Source organism: Fringilla coelebs (genome assembly GCF_963513975.1).
Source record: "Fringilla coelebs genome assembly, chromosome: 4".
In the NCBI taxonomy this organism is placed as follows: domain Eukaryota; kingdom Metazoa; phylum Chordata; class Aves; order Passeriformes; family Fringillidae; genus Fringilla; species Fringilla coelebs.
In genome coordinates, this window is record NC_140032.1 from 38,275,317 (window position 1) to 38,299,029 (window position 23,713).

The 23,713-nt window shown below is 35.8% G+C and overlaps 1 protein-coding gene across 1 annotated transcript; it reads right to left on the minus strand.

Moving 5' to 3' along the window:
• Positions 1 to 1,876: 1,876 nt before the first annotated feature.
• ANXA10 (annexin A10) lies at positions 1,877 to 23,102 on the minus strand (the record flags this gene model as incomplete). The annotated part of the gene is made up of 12 exons (XM_084204739.1): positions 1,877 to 1,945; positions 2,728 to 2,850; positions 3,888 to 3,946; positions 4,573 to 4,668; positions 6,042 to 6,135; positions 6,272 to 6,325; positions 9,039 to 9,118; positions 9,502 to 9,592; positions 11,469 to 11,582; positions 15,583 to 15,677; positions 17,566 to 17,647; positions 23,085 to 23,102. 12 exons carry the CDS (start codon positions 23,100 to 23,102, stop codon positions 1,877 to 1,879), a joined length of 975 nt encoding a protein of 324 aa, XP_084060865.1.
• Positions 23,103 to 23,713: the final 611 nt, after the last annotated feature.

Here is a 23,713-nt window from a genome sequence, read left to right on the forward strand (position 1 = left end):
GATTGGCGGGGGCCCGAGATTGACATCGCCATTCTCCAATAAAAGTAGGCGAGGCCAAGGGGGCGGGACAAAGGTTTTTGGGACCTGCCTCCTGCCTGGCGCGCGAGCGCCCGCGCGCCGTGGCGCCCGCGGGGTCCTAGCGCCGCCGCCGCCATTTTGTGACGGGCTGTGGGCGGAGCTCCCGCCTCACGTGCTGGGACGGCAGCTCGGGGAGCGCTGGGAGCGCGGCTCGTTTGCAATGCCGGGAAATGTCCTTGTTCCTTTCTGCAAACCTGCAGAGTTGAAACCGAGTGACTGCTTGTTTGCAGTGCCGAGGTACGGCTGTTGGGAGCTACCTCCAGCTACGGTTGCGAAGTCAGAATATAACTTCGGTTTAGAATGATGTTAGTGCTGAGCAACTGGGACCGTGCTCAGGTCATTTTCCTTCCCCCGCCCCTTTTGGTTTTTTTTTTTTTTTTATTTTTACTCCCAGCCCCGTTCGCCCCAAAGTTCTAACTTAACAATTTTATTATACGCCGGAGGTGTTTGGGAAAATGAGTCAAACTCAAGAGATATTCGAAAGAAATTTTAAGTTTATTATAAATCAACACATTAGTAACACGATGTCAGTATTTGCAATGAAGCCAGATGCGCTGTAATTAGTGTTATTTCCAAAGGCTAAGGGAAGTAACAGGCGCAAAGGGCACGAAAGCAAGCAGGTATTTGTGCCTTTCTGCAGCAGTGCTTTATTCAGTCGCACGGACTGCGCCTGCAGAAAGCACCTCTGTAGAACATCCAGACGGACTGTGTCCGGCTGGCGGCGGGAGAAAAGCAACGGGCAGGTATTTTAGTGAACACTACCCCTCACTCCTGTTTCCCTAAGAGGCTGACAGGAGCTACCTAGGCCCAGGATGGGATGGCTGAACAGCCCCGGGGTATTTAAAGCAGCTTTTCACGTTTCTCCGTGCGGCGAGGACTCGAGGCCGGGCTCTGCCGCCTTCCCTCGTTGCTGCCTCCAGCTGCTGTGCCAGACTGTTCGCGGGCGTTCCAGGGAGAGCCGCATCCTTCGGCCTCGCTCGGAGGTGCAATGTCACCCACGAGCAGTCAATCCTTGATTTGTGCCACCTAGGGCGTCCTGGATATGCCTCCATTCTCTGAAGGTCAATATTCAATTAATGGTTAAAATGAGATGGGTAAAAATGGAATTCAGAGTTTAATCCTCCGGAACTTCCCTGCTTGAAGTTAAGTAGCGCTTCGTCTTCCAGGTTTTCCCGTGCATGGCACTGGAATGGATGGAGTACTCGATTCTAATTTTTACTTTTGTTTCAAGCAGAATAAGGGAAAAGGCATTAAGTATGTGAGCAAAGTAAAAGCATACAAAAGCGCTTTGATGAGTGAATGATAATAGATGGGGACAGATGCTTAGTGTGATTGTACCTAAAACAATAATGTTCAAGAGCATAAAATGCGAGGTATAAGAAGTAGGAAAGAAAAGAAAAAAAATTCCTTAAAGGAAGAAATCCTCTTGCTAAAAGTAAGTAAAGCAAAATATTTTCTTCTCTCTAGTGTGGAAGTGAATAAAATCTTTCAGAGCCTGTTGATGAAGGTTTGGCATTTTGTGACACTAAATGATAAACAAATGCCTGCATGGAGTCATTTTACCACTTGTGTTGATGTACATTAATCATAAAATCAGAAATATTAATTAGAACTAGGGATAAAACCATGTTCCTGCCAAAATTTTTTCCTGTGTCAAGAAAGATTTAATATTAGCAAATGTACCTTACTGATTCTGCTGTTCTGTTACATGAAATAGGGATCTCTTAGAGTTAGTGCCTTGCATATAGCTTCAATTTCTATTTAAAATAGGTTTGCACAGCCTTCAGAGTGCATCTTCTTAATAATCTTCTGTATCACCAGCACAGATAGCAAGTAAAGCACTCTCGTAATGCCCTGAAGCAAAATGCTGCAAAGAAAAAAAATATTAAAAAATCAACATTGCTTTGACTGTACATTTTCTGAATTTTTCTTTTTTTGGTGTGTGACAAGAACTAGACTATTATAAGGTTTTGTAAAAAAATACATTGTTTTCATAAGAATTCTAGGCTGAGATTTTTTTTCATTTCACTTGCCATGGCCTTTGGTTGCTTGGGCACCTAGGAACAATCTATATTTGAAAAGCTGGATCAAATTATGTTTATTAATTCTCAACTTCAATACCAAAAATTCATGACCAATTTCATAAAGTTGCTGCACATCTTGCAGTTGGATTATAGTGACATAAAAAAGGTAGTATCTTAACAAAAGACATTTTTGTACATTAAACACATTCAGAGTTTTAAGATGTTGACCAGGAGTGCAAGAGGAACAGGGATTGAGAGGTACTACCTAAGCACAAGGATAAAGCCAGATATTTACTCTAGTTTTGCACAAAAGTGGTACCAGCTTAGCCTTACAGGTCAACGTGAGATAAGATGTTATCAATTAGTGTAGAAACCATTCATACAAACTCTTGTTCAGCACACACTGTCATGCCCTATTAATAAACACATCTTGCATTGGGAAGGGATAAGATCACAGAGAGTTGAGAATTAATTTCACACTTAAATCAAACTGAGGCACTGAAAATGTGCTATTGTTTTTACACCTTGCTCTTTTGTTTGTTTTGTTTTAAACCAAATGGTTAAATAGAGTGGTACAGTCTGTGATACCAGTGCTGAATATATGCAGAAGTTTGTAAAAACTTACTTTAATGTCATGGAAGAGTGATTTCCCATATCTCTCTTTGTACCGCTGGCGTATGTTCATCAAGTCTATCTCACTCCTGGCAATGAGAATCCTAATAACTGTTTTATTGTGAAACCCAAAATCCTAAAATGAAAATAGAAAATGAGAGGAAACTTGATAGTTGCATAATATATGTTTGCCCATCTGTGTATGCTCGTATGAATGTTTAATAAAGACAAGATATACCCATATAGGATATATAAGTATATGGCATATAAAAGATATACCCATAAAGGTATCCCAGATGTTAAAGGAGTCAAAGGGTTTTATTCTACTGAGTTTTCATGTACTCAAGTAATAGAATTCATGGAACTGAACACCGGGGGGGGTCCCTCTATGCCACTGATTTATCCATGCACTGAAACTTTTAAAAAAGGAAAATATGACAAACTTTTGTCAGTATTCCTAGGAATTCAGTTTTTGAGTAGCAGTTGACAGTTGCTGTGGAGTCGACTTAAACTATAATGAGGCCAGTAATCAATTTCAGAAAAACTGCTGCCTCGTGAATTCTGTGAGATTTTTAACCATAGCTTTAGAATTTACATAGGTTTTGCTCAGATGTGTTTTATTTTAACTGTTTCTAAGTAAATTTTCATAATATAATTCTGTGAAGAATGGGGACATCTAGTGGCAATAAAACGTCAAAAGAAGTTAGCACACAAAAAACAAAAGAATCTACATGAAGTCCTACAAAGAAATATAAGCATTTGTCGTCATGTAACATTAATTTATTATTTAAGTTTTAGCCATACTTATTAAATCTCTACAGACAAAAAATTATATGGTAAGAATAATTCACATTGAGTTCTGCACAGCAGGGGGAGTTTCCATGCAAAGAAAAAAGTCTTCAATTAAAAAAAAAATCGACAGTTACCAGACAGATAATTTTTAAGGTGTCTAAATAATTAAACTTTTATTTCTATTGCTTAGGCACTTCTACCACTTAGTTGCTTAGGCACTACTGCTCTGAAATTTATGTAGGTACAGTTTTAAAAAACATAGTCACACCTTAAAGATTGAAGAGACTGATTTGTAAGTACTGGTTTTAGAATAATAAAACAAAGAAACAAACAAACAAAAAATCTTATTTTTAGGAAATGTTAGGTAGAATGACTACTTACATGAATTGCATTATAAAGCCTGTAAGCAAAGTAGGAAGGCTTGTCACGAATGCAGAGAACTAGGGGGAAGAATTGCAACAGGTGAACAGAAGATTATTATAAAATACTTTCTTTAGGCTTTGGGTTCCTTGAAATAAAAATCTAGGGAGTGCTGTCCATGCCTCAGGTTAAAATTAAGCTACCAATATTCACTAATACAACCCTATTTATAATTTTGAAAGTTTGGTGGGGGGGTCCTCATTGCTGTTGCCTCAAAGGGCCTATTAAATATCAGTGAATACACTCACATGTTTTATTTGTAGAAATATTTCTATCCTTACTCTATAAATGAAAGATAAATGCACACAAAACTTGAAACTAATTTTTATACCACCAAATTCCTGAAAAATGTAGCTGGTTATTTAATATATGTAAACTCAGTTGTCACACAAAATTTATTATCAAATAAAGTAGATACTAGTTCTGCTCAGTCAGAAGCTAGTGCTCCATAGATACATTTTTAGATTTACACTAACAGGAGAAAGTAGTTAAAATCTTTTCTAATTATCTCTGAGAATTTATTTGCACAATATAGGAGATTAAAGTGGATAAAATATCAGAAAAATAATATTCTTAATGCACAAGAGATAATATGCTAGAATTTATTATGAGATTGCTGCTAATAAAAGTAATATCGGTACATTACCTATTGCAACCAGTAATTCTTGAAAGTATCCATCGTAACATTCATTGATGGCATCTACTATGTCTTGCCCAGAGATATTTTGGAACTCCTGGAAAACTTTGCAGGGAGGGGTGGAAAAAAGATCTTGTTTTATTCTAGTTCATTGATAACGATCAACTTACTTTTTGTGGGTTTTTTTTTCCCTTGCTTCTCCCCAGTACTATAACTATTGAGTTTATTTTTTACCTTTATTATTCTCAGTGTTTCATTATGTTTATATTGCCCAGGTCAGACAACCTAAATGAATAGCCTGAAACCTGGCTTCTAGGACATTCTCCCCTGGGTTCTTCAACCTACAGTATAAAATGAATGCATGCCACATATCTAGCAACGTCTGTTTATGACATTTGTAAGAACATCTTGCTAGTGAGACAACTTCCTTGCTTGGCTTGGCTAAAACTGGCAAGACTCATGGATCGTGGCAAGGAGCCAGGACTCGCGTGACACGCACACTTGCTGCAAGATGCAGATACGCAGCCACGCAAATATCCAGGGTGTGCTTTCTCCATTATGGAGAGAGAGGAAAATTCTTTTTCTGCTGACTACAAAACTTATGGAGCACTACAGTACAGGCAGGGCCCTCAGATCTCAGGAAGAGAGCAGAACATAAAGCAGGTGTATTAATTGTCATCATCAGCTGAATGAATTTGTTGATCCATGATAGCAAAGTAGTTCTAAGCCTCTGTTGGAAGTTGACGTAAGAAATACGGCTGGCTGCACAGTGATAAACTTGTCAGCAGACAGACTGTTTTTCTACTGCAGAGCAGAAACTTAAACTTGCCACCAGGTGAAATAGGTCTATTTTCTACAATGGAAGATTTGCATAAGCTCACACAAATTTCCTGCAATCCGTAGCTATGTCTGTTTTTCTATTTTAAATAAAAATGGCCCTTGTGTTTATGTGTTTATGTTCATTACTGGAGAACAGATGTGAATACTGAAGTGTTCCCATCAAAAACTTCTATGAAACTTCTGGGGAAAAGCTTCAACACAGCAATGTGTTTTCACATGCAAACATTTGTTGAAATGTTTTCCAGCTCTCCCTAAGTGTTTTCCCTCATAAGAGTTGCTTAGGAAAAATGAATAAAATAGTTAAGAAAAATCTCCCTCATCCTGTTGTGTCATGTGTAGACTCAGTGCAGCTGTAACATTTGCCTTTCTTTGGTCATGCATTCTTCTCTGGGTTATTAGGCATCCTGATGCCTGTCTGTTCTGTCTACAGCTGTCAGTAGTCATCGGGCAAAGTTCAGTTTTGCATTACATCCAAATTCCCATTCACGTCAGCGCAAGTCTGAGAGCTCCAACAGTTCACACTTGGTTTCAGGCTAATGTCCTGCTGCACGCTGTCTTGGTATGCAAACCATGGCTTTCCTAGCAAGTCACATTTTTTGTTTACACTCTGTATTCAAACAGCTGAACTGCTGGATTACCCATCCACAACTGCTGCTGACTCCTGTTGCAGAGAATCATTTGCAGCATGTTTTTGTGTTCTCCTGTCTTCTGCTGGCATGCTTCCCATAGAATCTAATATATTAGAAAAATGGAAAAAACAAAAAACAAAAAGCGCAAAATATTTAAAGTAAGTCCTTAATCACTTTTCAACATTTGTTTTCTGGAGTTTTTTTTAATGTTTGAGAACTCCACATCTGAGCATATTTACCATTGCGTCCTGAGCAGCTGTAGAAGGGTCTGCATATCCTTCCATCCTTGTTCCCTGAGGGAAAAAAGAGATACATATTCTTCAAAAGTTAAATCCTAAACCACTGCTGGAATATAAAGTCCTCTGTGTATGAAGCTATGTTGAATTTCTTGGGATAACATATATAGGCCTTTAGGCTGGATCAGTATTTTCCATGGTTGAATTTGCAAATGTGGACAATATCCTCAAGTTGTCACATTATGTCTTAATTTTCTTTAATAAGAGGAATTCTGGAATGAAAAACAGTCTTGTGAGAAGAAAAAATGGGGGAAGTAGATAAACCTATCCCATTTTTAGTCCTATTTTAAATAACCTTTTACCTGACCACCACAATCCCACCACCATTTTCAGAAGTATGGATGTTAAATGGTTTACTCTAATATGTAACTCTGAGGGGAAAATAAGGATAGGAGTAAATTTGCCATACTGATTAGTTCTTATCAATATTCATATTACCAGAAAAATCTTTTCTCAATGTATTTTTCTTCCTGCATAAACCATAGAGCAAGCTCATAAAATAGTAGAGATTTTGCCTACTCATAATCATTGTCTAAAATTAAGATCCAGGGAAATGGTTTGACAACTTTGATACATAAATCCCAAAAGGATATTTCTAATTTTCCCATACATTTACTAGCTTTTCAGTTACACTACCCAGCTAAATTTTTTAGTAAACACACTATATTCTGAATTATATAGTCAGAAAAAGAGAACATACTACTTGTGGAATTGCTTTTATAACCATAGTCATATTGAAGGATACAAATCAGCCTTGATTGCAGAACTCTTAAGAATCTGGAGCTCATGTATTTACTGCCTTAATAATATGTGCTTGAAGCAATTTTGTTTAAAATTTACAGTCATGTTACCTTATATATGAAGGGAAGGATTAAAATTAGATATTGGCTGTCAGCTTGTTGAATGATTTATTTATAGTTTTTTTTTGTTAAAAATGTTAATTTACATGTTAATTAATGGTGAGAATTTCACTCAGTGAAATTTCTGGTAGTAGGATAAATTATCTGAAGGGAATTGTGATGGAATGGCTGCATAAAATTACATACACAAGAAAACAAGGGAATGAAGACAGGGCAGTGTAAAATAAAATACTCAACATGAGTCAAATGCGCACTTTCTCCAGTAACATTTGTGTAATTATGTTTTAAATTGTAGAAAATTATTATATTTCAGTTAATGTCCAAAAAAAGAGAATTAGAATAAAATCTGTTTGTCTTACACTAAAATATTAGTTAGCCTGATTTTGAAAGTCTTTTAACTCTGTTAAAACTCTTTTAACTCTGTTAATTTCTTTAGGAAGGACCATAACCTGTATGGTTAATATAATCTAATCTGCCTCAGGCTGGATATGAAAACCATAAATACAATACTATAGCAATTGAATAGTTTGCTCTGCATATGGAGCATGTTTACTTGTCTGATTTAATAGAAGTCAAAGCAAAGGTTTTCTACAAAAAAGGATTAAAGGATGCACTGGAAATGTTGCATGGTTATAGAACTAGAAAGGGTATGTTTTAATGAAATATCACTGAGTTTTAATATAAGATGATATGCAAGCATGAGTGATTTGACTAACAATCTTCAGAAATTCAGTGTAACTGAGTCAAGTTGAAATTTCCTGCAACTCTTCCTTATCTTGGGTAAAATAGCAGATTTTGTTAGCCATGAAATTGCTGATTTTAGGCTTCTTTATCAATACCTGGGGTTTAAGAAAATTACAGTAGTAATGTATAATCAGAGATTCTTGTAAATTTGGTTCATTTGACGGGTAAAGTATGTCCCATGGTTTTAATAACTATTAATTATTAAATTACTAAGTGAGAAGTGAGGTTGCTTATGGGGTTGCTCTTCATTTTTAAGCAAGGAAAAGTTTTCATTATTAGGGAAAAAACATCCAGCATGAGAAAAAAATATTTCCTGTTTATAGCTTCTACTTTTGAAACTTCTGTCATTTTAACTTCAGTGAAGCCTACTGTTATTTCAAATTTGTGTAAGAAGTTTTTCCCTAGACATGCAAGTATTTAAAAGTACAGGTACACTTTATGTATGCTGTTATCCCATGGCAGTCCTTTATTATTTGTTACTCTGGTTTACATGAGATTTTAGAGATAATGAGCACAGTGACTGCAGTGAGAATGACAAGGATGACCACTCTGTTGTATAAACTACAGACTGGTAAAACTGCAAAAGTTGGTATGTAAAAGTGATACTTCCTTTTCTTCTGTGCTAGCATTTTGTGATTTAGCATATGCAATAGCACAAAGAGCATTATATTTTTAGCAGTGAACTCTTTAATTCTTTGTTTCTTAGTCGAATGTGAATATATCACTATTTTCACATAATGTTTGACTGGTTTATGATATATTCTGATAATGGAGAAAACATATGCTTTTAAAAATGACAATCACATTGCAAGTAGACTCATTTTGAGATAAGACAGATGGAGCAAAGGGTCAGCAGGTGAATACCAATGGGACTTTATAAAATAATCTGTTTACCTTTGCTTTCATCTGATATCCAAATTCTAGGCCAGAGTAGATGAAGGAATTCAGTTTCTCTTCTTCATCAGCTTCCTTCCTGTTTCTTGTTTAAAAGTGCAACCCTATTGAACTAGCTTTAGTCACCTTAAAATGTAAAATTTATCAAATACTATTGAAAGTCATTATGAATCTTTTAGAAATGTAAGTCATAGTTCTTGTTTTTACAGTACCTGAGCAAGGTTCATGAGTGTATCTCTGAAGTGACCCGAAGTCTCAGAATCGATATCTTGTTGAAGATCAGAATTATATTCTAGGTTAAACCAAAACCATATCATCTTAAATCACAAATGAACATGCTCTGAATAGTACAAATGAAGATTATAAAATAAAGGATAAATAGGCTTAATAAATACTCTATTCCAGTATAACCTGGGCAGGTTCTACAATGACCTGGCTCTGGGGCTGGCACATCCATCTGGCCCTGCTGGGGGCCCTCAGCCACTGTCCCCACTGGCCTGCCCACCCACCACATTTATTCAGCCTTTTGTATGTAGGTGTGGGAGAGGATGTGGAAAGGGAACCAGGCTGTACTGGTCTGTACTGTATTTTTGTAGTTCTGTTCCTTTGTGTGTGCTAATACCTCCAGAACACACATAGTACAACTGCTACTCTGCACTTGGTAAGAAAGCTTACGCATTAGGTAGGCTTCTTTCATCTGGAAGATCTCCATATTTGATCTTGAGGCTAATATATCAATTAGACATTTTTCTTCTGTGTCTACTCCCTGTATGGAAAGAAGTAAATATGAAAAGATGTTGTGTAGTAGAAAACCCAATCTTTAGAAGAAAGCAATGATGTCCTTATTAGAAATAACAAAATAATAGCAGTTTCTGTAGTGTACTTTTGCATAATCTACCTGTTCAAATTACTTTTATATATTTCAAATATATTTCTAAATTGGAATTTCAGCATGTACCTTAGCAAGTGGGAAATGTAGAAAGAATAGTGTTGATAGAAACATAATGGAAATAATTTTAGAACATTAGTAAGAATTATTGTTTGCTGAAAGAAATCAGATGCAAAGATTGAGCATACATCCCTAGCAAGTGTTCAGGAAATCTGAAGTAGACATGAGCATAGGTATTAAGTTCTCTCTTTTTATAATATATTTTTTTAAATTATTTATTTAAGAATGCTATAGTCTGTAATATCTAGCATAGAACTTGATATTAAAGGAAAGCATCATGGAGTACATGCAGTGCTGCAAATCCCTATACTTTCCCACAGGATTTGAATTAATTTTATAAACTTCAGTTGACATAAGATGTGGTGCATATGCTGCTTTTGATATACATGGATAGTGTTAATGAGTCTTCTGCATTTGGGATAAAGGGAAAGCATAAAACTATTAACTATTTTTCTTGGGGGGGCGGTGGGGGGGGGGGGGGGGGCAAGAATTCTCAAAACTGCCAGGATAAATCATCTTGCCCAAAGTTTCGTAATCTCTGTCTTGCTTGTGACAACAGACAGTAGCGAATATTCATGGAAAGAAAAGGAAAACAGTGTTGAACTCTCACTGTCTTTTAGGAGTTGGTAATTCAGAAATTTCCTGAGAAGAATTATTATTTTCAATAGCCAATAGTCAACCTGGTTTCAAAGAATATATGGAAGTCCTCTATAAACTAAGTTGTGCTTTTGGTCTCCACAATGCCCTGTAGGAATGAATTTCACTGTTAAATTACCTGATTATTGAAAAAATGGTTTTATTTACAAACTTCAGTTGCGTGAGAATTGCAGTCTCAGATCCAGGGAAAAAAAGAAAATATTTCCTTCAAAATGGGAAACCAGTTCTGTTGCAGCAGAGTTACTATTACTTTATGGTAGGCATAGTTTGTGGTAATTGGGAGTGGGGATGAGGCTCGGCTGTGAAAAGCAGGTGAGCAGCATTGACAGCAGTGAGCCATGGAGTGCCCAGGAGCACTGACCAACCACCACAGGGACACACAGGTGCAATGCATGTAAGGTGTATAAAAGGTTGGGCTAAAGTCTATGAAGTGCAAATACTTGCAGCTTTCTGAGCAAGAATGGTGGTATGGGTGGCTGCTAGAAGCTTTCTGATGAGGTATGGTGTTGCTCTCTTTGGGTGAATGCTTAAGGCCTTCTGAAGTTGTATGGGTATCATGGCCCTCTTGACTGTGCAGTATGCTTTGCTGCTTTGTCACAGGGTAATTTGTAAGTGTTTATGCAAGGACATGTTCTGCTATAGAGGTATTGGTTGTTAGAGAGGTGGTGCTTAAGTGCATGGTGCTGGCTGTGGAAATTAATTTGGTTTGTAGTATACATAAATGCTTGCAAAAAATCAGCACCTTACAGTTCCCTGTATAAATCTTTCTTCATTTTCTGTGTTTACCATGGTGTTAAATGGGCTGTATGTGTTCCATGACCAGGATATTATTTATGCTGATTTTAGCACACCAATGGTTAAAATTGAAATAGCACTGTATTTCTGATGACCAGTGAACTAAGTGATAGTATTCTACTTTAGTATACTAACTTTCAGTAGTTTATCAGCCAATGAAATGTAAAAAAACCTAACTCATGTATGTTCACTACTCTAATAAATGACTGCTGCTCTAAGCAATTCTGAATATGAAGATTACCTTCAAGGCATGCCAAAGCTCATGGGCATCATAAGATGCAGGTGGATACATCAAGCCGACCATAACTTCTTTAAAGTGATGAGAGAGATTCTCTTTCAGATCTGTTATTAGATCCTTGAAAAGAAAAAATGCACAGACAGGATTATATCTATAGTCATACTTTACTAAGACAGCTTAAAAAATTATTAGTGTTTTTCTCTGTAATGATTAAGGATGAACTGTCAAAGATGAATTCTGGCTAAGATGAGGTAAAAAAAATTGTTTAAACAGTACATGCTTGTTCTGCTAGTATGAGCAAGATGAGACTAGATGCATAAGCCAGTAGGTCACAATAGATTGTTGATTTTCATTTCTTTAGAGTAGAGAAGAAAATGCAGATGTTTAAGTGCAACTATTACTTAAAGTCTTGGAAAACTGAGTATCACCAGAGCATCTGCAGTGTCCCTTAACCCATTCCCTGTGCGGATCTGAGAGAGGTAAGCGCCTTTGGAAGGTCAAGCTCATAAAACTCAGGTGGTTTCTTTTGATTTTTTTCAATGTTACTGTGTGAATAATTAAAAAAAAATCATCTGTAGTGCTCCTAGTACATAACCTTCCAGCTATCCAAAGCTGATATTTTTATGTTCTTCAGTTCAGTTATATTTTACATTCAAACTGAGTTCACTACTTTTGATAGATGCTGGACCAATAACATGGAACACCCTTTTTCCTCCTCATGTTTCTCAGTTCTTTCTTGCCAGATAGTTGAGTAATGGATTAGAGTTTCCTCCCCAATCCCACCATTCCTAGTAGCATCCTTCAAAACACTGCAAATGCCAAAAGCTTGTTAACTTACTACTAGTTACTGGTTTTGATTGAGGAAACTTGTGCAGTTTTTTTTTTAATATTGTGTGCAGCACTAGACACCTGTAAGATGTTCTAGCCTGTCTGAATTGAAAGGCATGCCAGAAACAGTTCCCATTATATAAACTAGTGTGTTTCTAGAGCTGTATTTTTTCAGGCCTGTACTTTTATTTTAATACATTTCTAAATATAATAAATTTAATAGCTAGAGTAGCTATGAAGGAAGACATATGCATATTAAAAATTAAATTTTTGATGAAAAAACATGTACAGTCTTTGGTGAATGCACTTTAGATTCATTTGACAGCCACTAAATCACACATGGAGTAGAAATTAATTCATTAAGACATTTTATTTCTGACAACATGCCTGTGGGGAAAATGAATTAATAATGCAAATGGATACTACTTAAAAATTACTCCTGCAATCAGAACTAAGGGAAGTATTGGAAAAAAGAAAGGACAACTCTTAAGTTGTCACAACTTTAAGTTCTTAATCATCTTTGCTGTAAGAAATCCTTGGAGGCCAATTGTAAGAAGGAATCTTAAAACTTCTCTGAATCATGTATGTATGTCTGAATCATGCAGCTAGGTCAGGTCTTTTTATTTTTTTTAATATTTCTCTGCATCTTGTGTCTCAGTTTACATTTGTCAAATGAATGGGTGTAGTGGCTACCATATTGAGCAGACTGAAGCGAAATAAAGAGGGAAAAGGATTGGACCAACAGGTTTACCATAAATTGAACTGAAAAGCTTAAAACTGCTGTTGCCTTGCCATGTCTCTTTGTCCTGTGATGTTCACCACTCATAAACTGGGCTTGCCAAATGGTGCATTTGTTCAATGCAATATAACCTGTGGGACAAATTGCAGCCAGGGAAGTGCGATGTGCGCTGAGTTATCTTTAAAGCACAAACAGAAGCAATTCAATGTGAGATACATCACATTCTTGGTAGGGTTTTTTAAGAAACTGTCAAGAGTATCATGATGAATCTTGCACTGTGAAGTGTACTCTGTGCTTAATGAGTTCATTTGAATTAAAATTGTGGGTGTATTGGAGTATGTTTGATGATTTTTAGAGTATTCTGTAGCCCATTGCTAGAACATGAAAACTGTTTTCTTGCCTTTCCCTTCTATTATCATTCATAGGTTTAGACACTGTGATTCTTAAAAAGGACATCTGACATCTTTAGCTTTTTTCTTTATTCTAGGTCATTAGATCTGTGTCCACTGCTTTTATAGCACTTCATGTTAACTCATATGTCTGACAGAGGTATGCATTTAAAGGTGATATGTTTTCATAGGGACTTATTGATTTGTTTATATTTTTTCTTTGAAAAGAAGAGCCAGTTAGACTAGTGGTGCACAAGTCAATAATTGTTCTCTGTGAATATGAAATAACTGTGTTCCTGAAGGACATTTCCAAGTCTTTATTGTGATACTGTATTATCTCTAGATCATCATGTATTAGAGAGCAGAAATTAAAGATGAAAACATGATACAAAACTTTTAAATATTTTCCCTTGTTAAAATGATAGGTCCTGTTGAGACACTGTAGAGAGAAGGTTAAAACAAACCAGCCAGCTGCTATGGATGGAGTAGAGAAGGACTGTCCAGTGGTGGAGATAAATGAACACTTGGGAAGAATGGGTTTGGGTGCTTCATATCACCTTTGGGTAGCTTGGCATTCTTTAGTTTGCTAAAAGTAACATTAAAACTTAGGAATGTTGCATGGCTAAACACTGAACTTGTATTGTTTGCATGTGTGATGGTAACCTAATAAATACTTCATAATAGAAAAAACAGGTTTAATAATTTAGGTGCTGATTTCTGTCATTGTCATGGTCTCTGGAAGGTGGATAGCTGTGATTGTCAGTTATTGTTCTTTTATGGTTTCTATAAAATATACTTATTCATTCAAGGCTATCTCTAAAACATCAGGATTATTGTGTGGTTTTTTTTTTTAACAGTCCAAATAAAGTCTCTGATCTCCTGGAGTTGAGTAACAATATGAAATCAATCCACTACACTGATTAAATCCAGCTCTTCTTCCAGTTCTAGGACACTAAATGAGTGTTTGAGCTTATTCAGGGGTCAGTGGTTTTGAGGTTTTTTAGTATAGATTTGGCACAAAAGTTGTCTCTAGAAAACTTGGCTACCCAAATGTATTCTGCTGCTTGATGAATTGGAGCTGAAAAAGCACCACATCATGTGGAGTTCTTGAATGAACCATTTCTAGTTAATCCTAATTAAGGGATATGGCTCTGTGTAGCATTTGTGCAAACTAATTGTTCTCACTCATGCTGATCAATTCAATGGCAAGCAGTCACTGGCCTGCAAGGAATTTTCCTGTGAGCCCTTAGTTTTAGAGGCTTCAGGAAATGAAGAAACTGGATTTTGTTCTAAGTACTTTTCAGGCTTCTTTCAGGGGAAGGGCATGTCTAGTCAATCAAATAGTATCTGGTTTTACACTGTACTTTTCATGACTTTCACAGGAATTTTGCAAGGGGTGTTACTGTTATTTTTGTCCTTATACAGCTGTAGCAACTAAGGAAAATGCAGGCACTGCAACTTTCCCAGTGTTAGTTGGCTAGCAGTAGTAGATCTGGAAATAGAATGAGGATATCTATCTCTGTATGTTTAAGAACTCAGGTAACAAAAATTCCATTGTTATATACAGTAAATATAGGTAAAATACAGTTTTTTAAAAATAAATTTGTCTTAAAAATTTTTAAACTCTTTTTAAAGATCATAACTTCAGGCAGGCCAGATGTGCTTAATGTACAGATGGGACTATATGGAATGAGGTGTGAGACTGTCAGTGCTTGAGATGTGAACATTAATCCTTGTGTGAGTAAGGTAAAAAAACCTCTAACTCTTTGTATGGTGTTTTTCTTTGGTTACAATACTATTTTATTGTTTATTCCAAAAACTTGAGAAATGTATTTCAAAACTCCCCAAAAGCACATAAAGGAAGAAATATATCTGTTCAGATATTTTTAGATCAGTCAATAGAGAAGAATGGCCTGTGGAAGAAGGAACTTTTCTTGTCCTTTTCTACCTCTGTGTGGCAGACAACACTTCTGCTGTAGGAATGCCAACGTGATACCATCAGAGGCATCAATAGCCAATGAGCAAGTTGTATGCTAACCTATTGTACTTGCCAGCTGTCTGACAGGCTTCTGGTTCCAGTGAGTGACCTGAGAGAAGGGCTGACAGCTGCACAGGAGGCAGGAGAGAAAGAAGTAATAAAAGCACCAGGTGTTTGTCGTACCCTGCCATACATGTCTCTGTATGCCTCGGCGATCATGAGCCGCTGGGAGTTGCAACGCTGAGTTAGGATTTCAATCAACACATCCTTTTCACAACCTGAAAAGGAAATGACACAGGCTCTAAATAGACAAACTGGTGTTTTTTACTTACATTTGTGATTGTTCGTGTTTTGTTTAAGAGCATTATACTAATTTTTAGAAAAACTGATCAAGAGACTAATATCCCACTAATATCTACCAACATCAGTTATATTACTGTGCTTGTGTGTCTTGCACTTGCAAGGTGTAATACCATGAAAAGGTGAAGCAGTCTGTTATTACCAGATGCATCATCATGTCTCAAAAGCTCAGTGGGTTTGAAAGCATCAATAAAACAGGGGCTTTCAAGGGTTCAGAACTAGGCCCAGTTGCAGGATTTGTGGCTGAGCCTTGGAAGTCATACTGGTGTGGTCTGTTGATATTGATTGAATTGTCATTTAAGAATTAGGGATCTGTTTTATGAGGATAAGTTTGCTACACCACATGTTGAAAAACTCAGTTATAATTTCAGAGGAACTGCATGACGTTTTAAAAATGTCTTACTCCATTTAAAAAAGGGTATTTTATTGAAGGTTACCTATGATGGCTTGCTTGATAGGTAGAACTTACTAGTAAACTTCTATAATGAATTAGTATTATTGCTTAAAAATATTATTAGCATATTTAGAAAACTATTTTGGAGTTTTAAAATTGTTTTTGCCTCCTAAGGGTTGGGATACTGTACATAATGATTTCTTTTTACTTTTCAGAAAATAGTTATCACTGTGAATCTTTACAGCTTACATAGTCTCTATAGGAAAAACTGAGAAGGGTCCAGATTAGGAAATATTAGAAAACAAATATACAACTTATGTAGTATCAGCAGAGGGTGACTGAACATCCTCATAAGAATGAATGCCATGTGCAGGATTAAGGGTCAGTATCAGTGTCTGTAAAGGATATGGTGACTTTTTACCTTCTCTGAAGATGAGCTATTTATTTTTTCAATTGTCCTTGAAATTACAACTTTGTTCCATGTACTTTGACAGGAAGGTTAAAATGAAGGTTGATATGCTTAGAGTATTAAATGAAGAATATAATCTCTATATTTTCATATATTAGCAACATTAAAATATTTCATTTTTTATCCATATTATCTTAGAAGTACTCTTTGAACTGTAGGGAGATGTTTAAAACTTTTCATCTGTAGCCAATTTGGTCATAAAGATACTTCAGATTCCCCTCGATGAATAATGCTTATTGTGGTTCACTTGATATTAAATCTGAGTCCTCACATTTTCATGAAAGAAATTGAAAACAGCATGCAAGATTTGGTGCTGTACAGTTTTGTGAAAAGCCCAAGGGGTATAAAAGCTCTGATACAGAGAGCAGTTTTAAAGTGAGGAAAACATTTCTGATTTAAAAAGAAAAAAAAAAATCAATATTTTGACCCTCAGCAATACCAACTAGGTTCAATAGGAAAAGAAAAAAATCTGAACTGAGAAAAATCCTTTTGTGAACAGAAGTTTTTTGGAACTAACACTGAAAACAAAAACTGAGAAGGTAATGAATTCTTTAAACTTTCTACTCCATCTGTTTTTATTTCTTGTGAATGAATGAGAGACTTAGCAGACCTTGGTAGCACTTGGTTGTTGAAATTGCAACTAAAATCCTTTTGTTTTTTAGCCCTCACTCTAGTAATGCAACGCAGAATTCTGTTTTTCTTGTTTTCTCAATGAAGTGTTCATTACTGTAAGTGTTGGTATGGATTTTAGATTAATCTTGATCAACTCTTAGTTCCTGTAAATGCAAGCAATTTATTTGGGCATCATCACTGTGTCTTATTGTGATTCCTTGAAGACTCTGCAGGTAGGTGGCAACAATTTTGAGTTTATATTTTGCCTAATGCTTTATGAGAGCTTTCTGAAAAAGAGGAAATTTGCATTAGAATCAGTCAAGATACTCACTAATTCCTTGTAGGGCTCCTCCTAGCAGCTGGGCATCCATTATAGGGTTAAAATTTGGAGCAGGAAGAATCGTTCCTTGTGTCTACAAAAGGAAAAAGCAGACTTTGAGATGTCTAACATTTTTGACATTATATACCTAATTCTGCTGCAAACCAATAATCATAACTTTAAATTTTCTTTGCTTCATGGGGAGCAGGATGTGTAGTTTGATTTATGAAACAGAACTTAAACTTGTAGTTGACCACAGGAAGACAGACCATATTGGAGGAAGTTGCCCCTAGCATGTTAGGTCTGAATAGGAAAAAAATGGTGTAGATTTACCTTAATATGTAAATCCCTTTGCCAACCCATTAAAAAAAAATTATTTTATATTTCAAAGTTAATCCGTGGGATCTCTGACAGTCTTCTATATTTATTCCTCATGGTATTTCTAATTTGAAAGGACTAATGATGAAATGGACTAATGAGAAAATGATGAATGAGATCCATAGGTTGCTTACAAACCTGGTGACTTATTAAAGCAGTGATGTTACCTCACTGCCAAGTGAGATAGTTTTGAGATTGACATGTAGAAGACAATGCAGTTTTTCTAGTTGCTTTATAACTGATTTAATTATTGTGAGCTCATTCTCAGTGATACTTAATTTCATGTATTTTTCTTATTCTTTCTAATAAATTTGTGAATAATGAAAAGAACTTATTTTAATAGAATCACAGACCAGTACAAACAGAAGAGAATAACTGTGGTTGACAGATACTGAAAGAACCTAGTATAGAGTACTGGACTCTGACAGGATGACCAGTTTTGAGTCTATGGCCACTTATGTTTTACTTCTATGACATCTTTTGCTTCCCTAAGCTCTGGAAAGCATAGGAAAATTACCAGTATGATCTCATGATTTCTTCTGCATGCCTTAAGATTGCTCTTCATGGCAAAGTTAAATCTACAGAAGTGAAAATTGCATTGTGGTTGTTTTGGTGATGTCAGAATAAGTTTATGTTCACTGAATATAATTTCTCTAAATACAATGCTCTCCAACCCTTCCACACAAGTAAAACAAATTGTGACAAAGTAACAGAAATCTGTTTTTAAGTTGAGAGGAGCAGGGACGTTTTTGCACTCTTTATTTTCTATTATGAGAGCTTTATCTTAATTTCACAGATAGTATAAATGAAAGTATTTTTATTGATTTAGGGGAGCTTCTGGTTCCTACCCTTAATGAGCAAAGACTGGGGTAGGGGGTCTGTGAAGTCTCTATTCAATCTAATAATTATATAATTTTTTCTAATAAAGAAATTAACATTAATTTCTTCAATAAAAAATTTAAAATAAGCAAATGTTATCAAACACCCATTAGTCTCAGCAATGTGGGATTGAGTGAAAAAGGAACTTGTATTATGCTCTGGGTGTTAACTTGTTCTGTGAACACTGCAGATAAAAATGACTGGGGTTTTTTTCCTGATTCTTTTGTCCCTGTTTCACTACGTACTTGCAGTTCATTTCCTCACCTTGTTCTATCTAGGAACAAGCCATGGGTTCCTTTCTGAGACAATCACTGGCTAAGTAAAGTATGACTCAGTCCCATGGCTGAGTCCAAAGTCTGGATGTATTATTTGGCTAATGCTAGGCCAATGGAATGACTATTGAGTTTCAACTGCTGTATTTTTTTAACTGGTAATAGAATTTAGTTCCCTCACCCCCACTGAACAGTGTTTCCACAGAACTTTGTAAGAGATTGCATTCCTCTACCAATATGATTCAAATTTATTATCAAGTTCAAAGTTACAGCTAGGAACAGGTGGATTGAATATACACAAATAGAGACAAATTTTCTGAAGAAAATGGGGGAAATGTCTGTTCTGGAAATGGGGGAAATCGCTGAAAGGATGTCAAGAACTATACAACTTAATTTTGATGTCTGGGTTCTAGCATCCCTTACAACATATCAATCACTTTGCTGGAGCTCTCATCGCAAGATTAGGATTCAACATGACAGGCTTTTCTGCATTACAAAGAAAGTGTCTTCAAAAAGCATCAGAGCAAGATAATTTCCAAGAGCAATTTAGCCTTTTCATGGGTTAGTTTAGACAAACTGCTGTATGTGAACATGGAATACTGGTTTTCATGCTGTCTTTCCTTGGCAGCATCCTAGTGAATGGGATATCTGTTTTTCAGGAGGAAAAAATAAAAAATATTTTGGTTTTTTTCCTCAAAGTGTCAAAGCACTGTATAAGGCAAGTAAATCTCCAAGGGTGATTCAGTGATTTTTACATTGTTATTGAAACCTCTCTGATCTCAGGATACCCTCATGTTCAAAACCGCAGATCTGTCTCTACAGAGGTGGCCCAGGTGGGCGCTCTATCATATCTCTGGTTTTGCACATGTTGTTTTAACTCTTCTGTAAGGAACTGATTCCAAAATAAGCTGAGCGGACAGAACAGGTTTATGTGGTGCTGATGGAAGGAATCAAAACAACAAAAAAGATTGGAAAGGGTCTGAAGAACTGATAGTGGTTCTGGAAAATAATACTTAGAATTTACCTTTCTTCTGTGCAAAAGTGAGAAAGTAACAGCTTTTTCTGACCAAAGTCATTAGCAGTTCAACAAAAGTATCAGTAAAAGGTGAGGCTGCTTTTATCAAATTATGATGTGCAAACTTCAGGCAATTCAGTCTTGTGATAGAAAAGCTTTCTGAAGTATGAATAGCCTTCTAATAATATTTGTTCAGTAAGTCATTCTGCTGATAACAAACAATTGAAGTCAGACTCCTTAGTCAGAATATTTCCCATAGGGAATGTCTACAAAAATAAAATTTTTTCTTTATTAGCTAACCACATGCTATGAGCTAGCTATACTTTTGCAAAGATATTGAGTGCAACTTTATTAAATAAAAATTTCATTAGTATTTTGGTTTGTTGTGAGTTTGTTTCATTTAATTTCAATAATATGATACAGTAGTGGAAGGGATACTTCTAAACACAGAAAATTCATTCTCCAAAGCATTCTATCTCTCTGTTAGAGAGAGGTTATAGATGTCATCTTGTATAATTTCTGGTAGTTTTACCTGTGATATTTATTATAGGATATTTTTTTGTGTGTAATCTCTTTTAAGAATGATGCCTTGAATTGCTGAATCTGGCAGGGCCGCTGCTGTTAATAGTTTGTACATCTCATTGTTGATCTTTAAGGCCTCCATCCTGTCTGATTATTCACAGATAATGTATGTAATTACTGATATGGGTAGCATAAAATATAAAGATCATCTTAAAGAACAAGGCACTGATTTTTAAAAAAAATTTTCTTTTTTAAAAATTTTTCTTATGCTTCTGAATTAATGGTATATTCAAAGTTCTGGAATTCCTTGAAAAATAGCTCAAAGTCCAAAGTGTACTTCTAGGACTTTTTTGCAATCTAGAATAGTGTTTGAGTAGAGATGAAATTAATGCTATAGTCTCACCACTCAGTCCTGTATAAGCCCTGTTTTCTTGATTGAGGTTTACTAGAGTGATTTTTCTGCTATTTTGTTGCTGAGTCTCTTCAAAGAAAACTGCCAATGCTCCATCACCAAGTTGCTCTTTAAATACCAGCAGCATTCAGGAGAGAGTGTTTACACACAGTTCTGCCTTACCATGTCCTCGTTCTTTCTGGATGCCTCAGTGGGGAAGTCTGTTCCTAGGATCCAGTGATCTAGCTCATAAAATTACCTAATTTTTCTCCCTTTCCAATCCATAACACATGGAAATTGGAATAAACAGTAAAAATTCACCTAATCTGGGAATCCATCCCAATACTTTTCAGAGAAAGCCTGGAGTCAGGTTTTTGTCTTTTCTGGGACTGTTATCCTCCCCATTGTCTACAGTTGTTTCTCTGCTCTTTTGTTTCTGTGATGATGGAAAAAAGCAAAGGGTATATGAGTGTGCATTTTTATGTTTAGAAGAGGGAATAAAGAGTTGATATTAAAACCACTTATTCTGGGGTATTTTGATGTAATTCAGTGTATCAGAATTAGAAACTTGTGTCCCCTCTGCTAAAGTAGTTCATTAGGCTAATATGTAATAGTTACATTATATTAAGCCTTATGCTAGTGTAAGCATCTGCCACAGTTAAAAATTCTTATCTGTTAGATTTTCTTGATGAGGCTATCAAAATGCTGCATTGTTATTGCAAACATAATAATTGCCAATTGCAGTGACTTTAAAATATTTCTTTTGTAAGTTATTTTATAGGGTACTGCCATTAGTTTTAGAAACTATATTATATGCAGATGCAGTGTCAATTATTTAAATATAATTGTTCATAGTAAATCAGTAGAAGTAAAGAAACTGTATTTTTTGTCTTCTCCAACAGAATCTGATCTACTACCTTTTTAAGATGTAGTATTCTTTTTGTCATCCTTAAATTATCAGGAATTGATTGCAAAATCACTGTAACTAAAAGAGGAAAAAAAAGAAACTAAGAAGAAAACTTCTTTCAAGTTCCTAACTGTCTAGTAAAGGATGCAAGATCCCAAATTGCAGAAAACCAAACATATTACTAATCCTGATTCAATGGCAATCACTTTAGAAAAGCAAATATATGCCTATGTATACAATTTTATCAGACGAAATACTTTACTGGAAAGATTGGAATAATTAGTCAATTATGCTTTATATCAAAATAAGAAAGGGGAAAAATATTTATCCTTTAGATAATTTCATATTGATTTGTACGTTTATTGGGAATGTACATGTAAAAAGCCTTTGAAAGGAACAAATTATTACTCATGTCAGTAATAACTGAAAGAAAGTACTTAGAGAACATGATGGTCAGTATGCCAGGTACAGAGAGAAAGTTCATATTTTGTTGTCACAAAATAGTAACTCCAACAGTTTCCAGAATGGAGATTTAGAATTTCATTATAACCTTTTTTCTCAAAGAGCACTCGTGAAGCAATTTAATATATTGTACAACTTTTAGATGGGGAACAATCACTGATAACTCTTCCTGTGTTGTGGCTCTTGTAGAGGCAGCATTTTTTTACTTTAAAATATTTTTCATGCTATGAACAAAACAAGTTTTTAGAAATGACAAAGCTATTTAGTTACTTTAAGCAGCTACAGATGGTCTTGTCAAATTATAACACCCCCCCCCCCCCACCAAACAGTGCCAGAAATACGTATCTTCTGAAAAATTCACATTTGTATCTTGATTACAGTTGGGTGATAGTATGTAATTTCGCTTCTTATTGAGCAGCTTAGTGCAAACCCACTTAAAGAACCTTACAAGGAGGCTTGCGTTGCTTTTTCTTGAAAGGTCTAGAATTGAGACAGGAACTGATAATTCTTTTTATTTTAGTTTTTGTTTCAGACACTTTACTATATATATATAGTAACACCAGGATTACACCAAAATCACAGATAAATTATTTTTGCCTAAGAATAATTTCTACCTGTGAAGGGAAATGGATACCAACATGTGACAAAAACTCAAGAGGAATGAGAAGTTTTGGAAGATTTCAGAGAACAAATAATTATACTCACATAATCTCCACAATACATTTTGCTACAAATCTTCAAGTTCTGTCAGGATGGAATAGTAGCTTCCTTAGACTTAAAGCAAGAGCAAATGCAATTTTTTTGGTTAAATCTTGTTCTGTTTTGGAGATTTGTGAGAAGCCATCCAATCAAACTGATATGAAGTACATTAGGCTCCAAAGTAACAATGAAGCAGAACCTTGGTACCTTGTGTCCTTGGTCTATTATAGATATACTGTGCTTAGTCATTAACCATGCATTGAATAAGTGTGATTATAATGTAAGTAAACAGAGTCATTAGCCCAACACCCTCTGTTCTGCTGTGTTGATTTTAGGAATCAGAATTCAGCTAGTCACAGGATGAAACACTCACCTACCAAAAGGGCTTGTGTTAATGATTTACTTTTCAGATTGGATCTGGTCTAGTTCCTTTTTTTCACCCTTGTGCTGAAATCGCTCAGCTCATCACTTGCTGTAGTATCTATTTGTAGCTGGCATGCACAGGAAGATGCTTTATAGCCCTCATATGTCACCCAGAGTATTCAGGTAGCCTTGGTGGAACTCAAAGTGAGGATCTTTTCATGCAAGTTACAATATGCAAAATCCTGGGAAGAGTTGATCAAAAATCCCGTACT